The sequence below is a fragment of the Pyrus communis genome, chromosome 5 (assembly GCF_041283825.1).
Source record: "Pyrus communis isolate YQ-2024b chromosome 5, ASM4128382v1, whole genome shotgun sequence".
Taxonomy (NCBI): Eukaryota; Viridiplantae; Streptophyta; class Magnoliopsida; order Rosales; family Rosaceae; genus Pyrus; species Pyrus communis.
In genome coordinates this window covers 11,536,241-11,546,316 of record NC_142569.1, presented here as the reverse complement: position 1 = coordinate 11,546,316, position 10,076 = coordinate 11,536,241, and the positions used below count along the sequence as shown (strand labels likewise).

General features: G+C 38.9%; 1 protein-coding gene across 1 annotated transcript; it reads right to left on the bottom strand.

The window, feature by feature from the left end:
* Window positions 1–7,444: 7,444 nt before the first annotated feature.
* LOC148696764 (uncharacterized) lies at window positions 7,445–8,866 on the bottom strand. Its single transcript, XM_088693359.1, has 3 exons — window positions 8,813–8,866; window positions 8,432–8,563; window positions 7,445–8,011 (listed from the first exon to the last, which is right to left on the bottom strand). The coding sequence occupies exons 1-3, from the start codon at window positions 8,864–8,866 to the stop codon at window positions 7,445–7,447; spliced, it is 753 nt and encodes a 250-aa protein (XP_088549485.1).
* Between the last annotated feature and the right edge of the window lie 1,210 nt (window positions 8,867–10,076).

The window sequence follows — 10,076 nt, the reverse complement described above, 5'->3', positions numbered from 1 at the left end:
ATTTTCATTTCATCTCATTGTTTGCTATGAACAATAACTTAGTAAAAACAATGTACTGCCATTGTTTTAGATGACAATTATACTTCAAGAACATGTTTGTTTTCACTATCCCGGATGTGAATTCGTGTTTAATTTATTATCCATATATATAGGTGATTAAATAAATAGTGTGATAACCTTATTCGTTTTCGTTACACAAGTCCATAAAAATATCTCTAAAAGAAGAAAACTCGAGAAAGTTATGTATTATTTCAATGGACCGTACGCGTGGCCACAACTGTCTAAGCTCATTTCTCTGCATTATTGACTTAAGACATGAACCAGACTGAGAGAGACAGTTGTGACGACTGCGTCCATTGAGATTTTTAGGCATCCCTTATAAACTAAGGATAGTGCTAGCTGAATAATTTTTATTTACCCAATTTGTAGATCATATGATATGTCATCAATAGAAAATATGAAATTTTCATGAAAATGGCTTGGGCCAAGCAGTGTCGGATGCATTGAGGGGCAGGGGGTCAGCTGACTCCTCAAACTTCGGTGAACGTCCATGGATGCCTTGGGTGCTGACCTTCCGAACTTCGGTGAATGTCCATGGATACCGTCGGTGTTGCCCTTTTGAAGATTAGAGTTGACGTCATACATACCCTCCAACTGTTTGATAAAATGTCTGAAATAAGAGTGAATGAAATAGTGATCTCATTGAATAACTAAGCATCATCATTGTTGGACAAACATTTTAATAGGATGCAATGATATCAAACATAGTTAGTGTGTTCAAGATAAGTGTGTTTCTTTGTTAAGTATTCATATGAGAGTAGCCTTGGAGCATGTTAGTTACCCTCGCAAATGAGGCATTAACAGGTGTGCAATATGCCTTTTCAAATGACTTCAGGCCTACCAAGACTCAATGAAATGGCGATATGCATGCTATTTCTGGTAAAAAAAATTTGCACGTTGCGCATGCTATTCTTGCTTACCCCCTTAGTATTATTTCCTGGATCCACCATTGGGGCTAAGTTTATTTTAACAAAAAACCATGCTATAACTTTATTTAATGAAAAAGAATTAAATTTTAATAAAAATGACAAAAAAAAAAAACCCTTAATTTTTAATGAAAATGACACAATTTAAAAAAAAATATATAAAAATAACCTGGCACACGAGACTTGTACACTGTTTATGAAACTAAAAATACTATTTATGAAACTGAACAGTACTATACTATTTATTGGTCCAATTTCATAACTAATGCCTAGTTTTTTGTCCACTTTCATAAATAGTGTCTGGTTCTTGGTCATGTTTCATAAATAGTACCTAGTTATTGGGTCCAGTTTCATAAATAGTCTTTTTTTTTTTGTCCGGTTTCATAAATAATGTCTAGTTATTGGCCTACTTTCATAAATAGTGTCTAGTTCTTGGTTATGTTTCATAAATATTGTCTAGTTCTTGATAGGATTAAAAGCACACGACAAAGTAGCACACAAATGTCCTATTGATTTTCCTTATTAACACTAAGATTTGTCAATTGTAGCATATGAAAATAAGGGTCTTTTCTGCAGAAGATTGTTTTATCTAACTACTTAAAATTTCACAAAAACTGGGCTGCTGCCCATACTGACCAGCCACTGAAAAATAATTATTAGACCGACTTACACTTATCTAAAGTCTACGAAATTTTATATGCAGATGCTAGACACACAGAGCTACACTCACACAAATTTTTGGGATTTTTGGAGTTGATTTTCTATTTAAATTAAATCGAACAAAAAACAGGACAAAAACAGATTTTTAAGTAGTTCACAAATTAAGAAAAACGAGTTAGGGGAATTGCTATCCACCACCAAATAATCATGCAAACATGTTATGTTTCATTCAAATTCCTTTCATGTTCGGATGAAGATGCTCAAGTTGGCTCAATGTTAGAACTCAACCTATTACTCTTTCTTATGTAGTATGTTAAGAGAATGGCGTTTTCAACTTAACTTAGTCCCTAATATGCAATCTAGAATGGTGTGTTCATAGATTTAACAAGTAGAAATCATTAAGAACGAAAAGAGTTTGAGTCATCACTAGGCATCGTAAGTACTAGTGTTGTCTTACTTATCCTAGAAATTGATTCACATGTTAATTGCAATTAACAAGTACTACTCTAGAACATATGTAGGTCCTCATTCGACAAGGGCAGGCACACACATATTCGTAGCATTAGAATCCTAGATATGCTTACTAAGTATGTGTGACATCCCACATCGCCCAAGGGAGTGATCCTTATATGTATATTCTCATCCCTACCTAGCACGAGGCATTTTGGGAGCTCACTGGCTTCGGGTTCCGTAGAAACTCTGAAGTTAAGCGAGAAGGGGGCTAGAGCAATCCCATGATGGGTGACCCACTGGGAAGTTGCTCGTGAGTTCCCAAAAACAAAACCATGAGGGAATGGTAAGCCCAAAACGGACAATATCGTGCTACGGTGGTGGAGCGGGCCCGGGAAGTGATCCGCCCCGGGTCGGGATGTGACAATTTGGTATCAGAGCCTAACTCTGGTCGCGTGTGTGCCGACGAGGACGTCGGGCCTCTAAGGGGGGGGGTGGATTGTGGCATCCCACATCGCCCAGGGGAGTGATCCTTATATGTATATTATCATCCCTACCTAGCACGAGGCCTTTTGGGAGCTCACTGACTTCGGATTCCGTAGGAACTCTGAAGTTAAGCGAGAAGGGGGCTAGAGCAATCCCATGATGGGTGACCCATTGGGAAGTTGCTCGTGATTTCCCAAAAACAAAACCGTGAGGGAATGGTAAGCCCAAAGCGGACAATATCGTGCTACGGTGGTGGAGCGGGCCCGGGAAGTGATCCGCCCCGGGCCGGGATGTGACAGTATGCATCCGTAGAAAACACATAAAGAATTCATCAATGAGACAAGTAGTGAACCAATTTTCATCCATTCATAAAAGTAATTCAAACAAAATGTCATAACAAACTTGCAATCATATTTGGGGCTTCAAAACAGCCCTTAACTACTAAAAATTTAGTTACACAATCCTTAAGTTAAAACAAAAGATAGACATAAGTTTGAGAAAATATAACCGAAAGAAATCGATTAAGGCCTCCTCTTTCCTTCCTTCCCCAACACTACTTTTAAACCAATTCTTGCTGCATCATTTTCTTCTCCTTAACTCACCCACTAACAGCCATTTAGTGATGACAATAAGTGAGAGGAAATGGTAAAACAATTGTAACTCCTTGGGTAGCCTTTATGCCAATTACTCCCTCTTAATCCTCATCTTTAATTCCATTTCCTCTGATATTTGAATAGGAGTCAGCTGGTTTGTTCTTGGCTGCATCAGTTTTGGCTGCTAGTTTTATAGGATTTATTGCTTTCAATGCTTCCTTGTCAGTTACAAACTGCTCAGCCTCTTGGGAACCTTTCAGTGTTAAAACAGCCATAACTTCTTCTAGAAAAATGATATTAACAATCCGCGAAATGCTCCAGAAAATAGACATCCGTAGCTTTCCAAGCATATATGGTTCATTCTATAATTCATTCTGATCTGTCCGCAACTTGCTTCCAAAGTCAGCTGACCTGCACAGACAGTTTTGACGAATTTGTTACTTAAAATCTCACTTGTGCTATTTTTCTTTTCTTTGCTTGACAAATCCTACAAAACACAAAAATAAAGTAAATAACTCAAAAATATAAGGAACTAACAAAGAAAAGACAAGTGAATTTGATGTAAGATATATATAAATATGAGTTTTTCAGTTCTTACTCCAGTTTCATAAATAGTTTCCACTTATTGGTTTAGTTTTGGAAATAATGCCTAATTCTTGTTTTCGTTTCATAAATAGTGTCTACTTATTGGTCTAGTTTCATAAATAGTGTCTATTTATTGGTCTAGTTTCATGAATAGTGTCTACTTATTGGTTAAGTTTTATAAATAAAGTTTAATTCTTGGTTCAATTTCATAAAGTTTGAAACTTAGACTCTTTTTGGTCCTGTAAAAGCACCCATTGCACCGAAAATGATAAACCCAGAAGTGACAATTTAGATCAAAACCTTGAGAAGATTATGTTCTCAGTAATTATATTAAATTTTTTTTTTTCAATTACTAAATCAAAATTTCCTAACATTTTTTTTACGTACCTACAATAATAAATATAGCTCTCCATCCAATTTCTTGAGCTTGGGTGTCATCTTGGAGAAATTTTTCCTTGTGCCCATAACACAAATGATATACCACGTGTTAGTATGTAAGTGGTGGAAAATTTTATTTTTTTATGGTATTAATTTTTTAACACAAGAATCTCACAACTTGTATAAAGATACGTGGTGTATCATCCCTTGTTGAGGGCTCATTAAAAAATTTCTCGTCATCATGATTACTATTGAGAAACAACACCACAAAAATAAAAATGGAGAATGTAATTCAATTTAAAGTATTTTTCTTATTCTAAGCCAAAAAAAAAAAAAAAAAAAAAAAAAAAAAAAAAAAAACAGAAATCTATTAAATGGGAGAAAAAAGAGTAGTGTGGAAAGGAGGGTTTAGGAGGGGGAACGCGCCTAGCGCAAGTTGGGGTTTTTTACGTCTTTTTATTTAAATTCTTTTGTTCTTATTATGAAATAAAGTTAATGGGTGGTTTTTGATTAAAATGTAAATATTTGAAGCCCTTTTCATTAGTTTTCTTTAGAAAATAAGCATGTTAATCAACACTTAAGTAATAATTCAATCATCAACAACCACGTCATATGGTTTACAAAATGCATGAGAAAGGCCTCCATATACTCCATATTTGTTTCCTATTCTTCTATTCTCTTGCCTAAACTTGAATCCCTTTTAGAATATAAGCAACGGAAAAGTAGCCTATGATTTTTCTCCAATGATCAAAGTATACAAAGATGGTTGAGTCGAGAGACTCCAAGCATCCTTTGGAAACTTGATCACTTGAGAGTCTTTGGTTGTGCTTGTTATCCATCCATAAGACATTATAGGAGCAACAAATTGGATCCCAAAATCACAGAATGCATTTTTTTGGGGTATGCTTCACAATACAAGGGTTATATTTGTTTTTCTCTCAATACTAATAAACTTATTGTGTCTAGACATGTCATATTTGATGAACAAAGCTTTCCCAGTACAAAAGTATCATCATCATCTTCTTCTTCTAGTGTTGCATCATCTACTACACATGCATTTTCACATGTTGTGCATGACACATCCTAATCCCGATGTCCGAGGGACAGTGGGATGGCCACGTGCTGGCCAACACTTAAGGGTGACGCAATCCATTGGATGAATGCATATGCTGAGAACATATGAAACATACATGTAAATTTCGCACGAACTACGCAAAGTAATATTCAAATACAAACTACTAAAGTAATAAATAATATTCAACTGCTAATAATGAATTCATAATGATGATGCATGACATGTTCAGAGCATATATCTAATTGAGATTACAAGCAGAATGTGCTTATACAAGTTAAGTCAAGCAGAGGAGATGGCATGATGTCGCTGGTAGGGGAAAGCCTCGTACTTCGGATCGTACGCCTCGTTCCTATGTCCTGAGGGGGCGCAAAACAAACATGAGTGGACCAAGTTGATATGTGTGTGTATATATATATATCTGTAATACAGAAATAGTTATCAACATACTAACCCCCAAAGTTTAATGCAAACTCATAGCATAATATGTAATAGGTTTCCAAAACCCTAGCATGCCATAAAACCTTCATAAAACATATCTCGTATATAAAGTGTTAACTAGTGGTATCCTAGTCACTCGTGGTGTTCAATAATCATAGCTCTCGGCCCGCAACCAACAACCATGTCTCTCAGCCCGAAGCCAGAGATTATTTCTCCTTGCCTGAAGCCAACAACCATATCTCTCACTCGTGGCCAAAACATGGACCACTAGATGACCATAAAACATTGAATATACACTTTCCAAACATAGGTATATATATCTCAAAAACATCTTCATAGCATATAGTCATCCATCATATATACTATAAAAAAGTGTGTAAAAGCATGTTCATAAGCAGTATATAGTCATCCGTCATATATACTACAAAGAGCATCAGTTCAATAAAATATGGTAATTCAAAATATTCTCAGTAAGCATAATATCTCATAAAACGTTTCATAAAACGTAATCATTAAAATCATGCCTTTTATGTATGCATTTCTACTATTAAAACATGCATTTTAGAAGGGGTCCACTCACATATACTCCATCATCGAGGAGTTGTACGAAAAAGGAAGGATGAAATCGCTGTTAATAATTGCATTTAAGCACATAAAGGGTCCAATTAATAAAGCTATGCTTAAATGATTGAATTTTAGGAAACATACGTCATAAACGGATTCAGGACGTCGAAAAATATAAAAGGGGACCTTGGATACCCCTACGTGTTGTCACAAGGTGGCTCCGGCAGCCATGCACCGCCATGGGTTGCCAGAAAGTTGGCCGAAAAAGTCACCGTGGACATATACAACCATTCACGCTAGCCTACGCGCAGGCCCACACGCGGCCTGTGTTTCTAGGATTCGGTTGGGTTGGGCCAGATCCAGGTCTAGGCTTGGGTTTTGTTCGTGGGCTTGGGTTCAGTGGGCATAGGCTTCGTCACTGGGACGGGTTCTAAGGCCCAAAGGCCTGTGTGTAATCTGTTTTGGGTTTAAGTTCCATCGGGCTTTGGGCTTGAAAGCCCAGCCCAAGATAAAGGGTTTTGGGATTTAAAATAAAAAAGGTTTTGGGCTTAGGGTTAAATGGGCTGGAGGCCCGGGTTGGCACGGCCTTATGGGCTTAGGTTAGGTGGCTTGGGTTTAGCTGGCCCAACAGCCTGGTTTTGACAGAAAAGGACACCAGAGCTTCCCAAGCTCCGGTCAACGTCAAATCACCACCTTAGCCTATGATCTAGGTACCAAAAAGAAGGTAAGGACGAGAGGAAGGGATTTCATACCTTGAACACGTTGAATGGTGGCTGGAGGTGGCCGAAATCTTGCTTGAAAGTCTCGGGGGTTTGCCGGAGGAACTTCTTGGGTTTCCTGGGCTTCACCGTGCTTCACAAAGATGAGGAAGGGAGATGGGTAGTCCTCTCGAGTAGGTATGGTATTTATGGACCGTGGGTTCAAAGGTTGGTGTGGGTGTGTCGTCAGTGTGGGTGAGGGCAAAGATAGAGCGTTAAGCTGAGAAAGAAAGCTCAGGGAGAAGAGGGAGAATCAGAGGGAGGGAGTTGAGAGACTGCCACATGGCATGCAGTGAGAGGATGAGAGATTTGAGGGAATCCAACAAGTGGATCTGGATTGGGTACAAGATAAAGGGACCAAAATGTGATTTCAATACAACTTTAGGGGACAATAGTAAAATTACAAATATTAAGGGGTGAGGTTTAACAATCTACCCATTTTATAAGAATTTCGTCCCTGAAATTACAAACTCAACTAAAAAGATACAAGTATTGGTTCTTCATCAAATCTTTTGTTTCCCATGTTGCTTCCTTGACGGCATGGTTTATCCACATCACTTTTACCAACGGGATGACTTTCTTTCTCAGAGTTTTCTCATGTCGATCGACGATCGTCACTGGCTCCTCAACATAACTCGCATCCTGATTCACTTCCAATGGTTCTGGCTGGATAACATGAGAGGGATCCGATACATATTTCCAGAGCATGGAAACATGGAAAACGTTGTGAATCTGTGATAGCTCTAGTGGGAACTCCAACCTATAGGCAACTGCACCAATCATCTCTGTAATCTGGTAGAGGCCAACATATCGAGGACTAAACTTTCCTCGCTTACCAAATCGAACCAGACCCTTCCAAGGAGATAACTTGAAGAAGACAAAGTCACCAATCTTATACTCACGGTCCCTGGAATATGGGTCTGCAATGCTCTTTTGTCGGTCTTGTGATGCCTTCAGGTTTCTTTTACTTGGCTGGATGTTAGTATTAGTGGTATCAACAATTTTTGGCCCTACTAACACCCATTCACTGACCTCTGTCTAACACAACGGTGTTCGACATGTCTTCCCATATAGTGCCTCAAACGGTGCCATGCCAATACTAGAGTGATAGCTGTTGTTGTAGGCAAACTCAACCAACAACAAATAACTATCCCAGCTACCCTTCTACTGGGGAACAGACACTCTTAACATGTCATCTAGGGTCTAAATTGTTTGTTCCGATTGACCATCGGTCTGTGGGTGGTAGGCAGTGCTATACAACAACTGAGTATCCATGGCAGCATTTAAAGTTCTTCAAAACCTGGAGGTGAATCTTGGATCTCTGTCTGAAACGATAGTGACTGGTACACCATGAAGCTTAACAATATTATCAATGAACAACCTTGCCAACTTCTCTAGTGAGTAGGTCTATCGAATAGGTAAAAAATGAGCAATCTTGGTGAGTAGGTCCACAATCACCCAAATGCCATCAAATCTCGACTGCGTCCTCAACAAACCGTACACGAAGTCCATGGTGATGTCTTCCCACTTCCATGCTGGTATCAAGAGATTCTGCATTAGCCCTTCGGGTTTTTGTCTCTCTACCTTCACCTGCTGACAAATAATGCATCTCTTCATATAATCTGCAACATCTCGTTTCATCCTAAACCAGTAATATAACGAATGAATAGTGTGATACAATTCGGTGCTCCCTGGATGCATGGCAAATGCCAAAATGTGGGCTTCATCAAGGATTTCTTTCTACACTGCTTCGTTATCCTTAGGCACAAACAGCCTACTTCACATCACTAAGGCTCCATCCCTCTAGATTTTTAGATTTTGTCTCGACCTATCAAGTACCTGTTTCTTTAGATCTGCACACTGCGGGTCGAGCTCCTGAGCTTCCCTAACCATATCCACCAAGACAGGTTTAACTTAGAAGTGTGCCAACAAGGCTCCTTATGAGTCTGGTGTTATGGTAACGCTCGTTTCTCGAAGAGAAAATAGTAGTGGAACATGGATAGCTTGAAGGGAGGCAAGTTGTCCATAAGATCTCCGGCTAAGTGCATCTGCTATTACATTGGCGTGTCCAGAATGATATTCAATAGTGCGGTCGTGATCACTGATGAGTTTCATCCATCTTCTCCACCTCAAATTCAGTTCCTTTTGAGTGAAGACATGTTTCAGACTCTTGTGATCAGTGAAGATACGGTACCTCTCGCTGTACAAGTAGTGTCGCTAGATCTTTAGAGCAAAAACCACTACTCTAAGCTCCATATCATGAGTAGGGTAGTTTCTCTCATGATTTTTGAGCTATCTGGAAGCATAGGCGATAACTTTCCCATGCTGCATCATAACACAACCCAAACCTGACAGAGATACATCAATGTAAATCTTAAACTCACCGCCATCATCCGGAAGAGCAAGGACGGGAGCCTGAGTAAGACGATGCTTCAATTTCTGGAAACTTCGTTCACAATGCTTATCCCACTCGAATTTGACCACCTTTTAGGTCAACTTAGTAAGAGGTAGGGTGATTGTTGAGAAATCCTGAACAAAACGTCTGTACTAGCTAGCCAGACCTAGAAAACTCCTCACTTCTGTAACATTCCTTGGTTACTCCCATATAGACACTGTCAAAACCTTCTGAGGGTCCACACTAATTCCCTCAACCGAAACCACATGACCGAGGAAACTGATATGGTTTAGACAAAACTTACACTTACTGAACTTTGCATACATTTGATGATTTCTCAACCTCTCCAACACCAACCCGGATCAGTAGTTGGTGATAACCCGAATGAAGATCGATCTTGGAAAATACCTAAGCACCCTTTAGCTGGTCAAATAGATCATCGATCTAAGGTAGGGGATAATGGTTCTTCACCGTCACACGATTCAATTGCCTGTACTCGATGTGAGACATGCTGGGTTGGATGTAACCCGTATCCACAAGCTTCTAAAGTTAAATTTTCAATTCTCTTAACTCCGCTGGTGCCATTCGATATAGTGCTAAAGAGATAGGGTTGGTACTTGGAAGTAAATCGATGGTGAATTCGACTTCCTTCGTAGGTGGTAACCCTGGAAAATCCTCAGGAAACACGTCGGTGAATTTATTCATCAT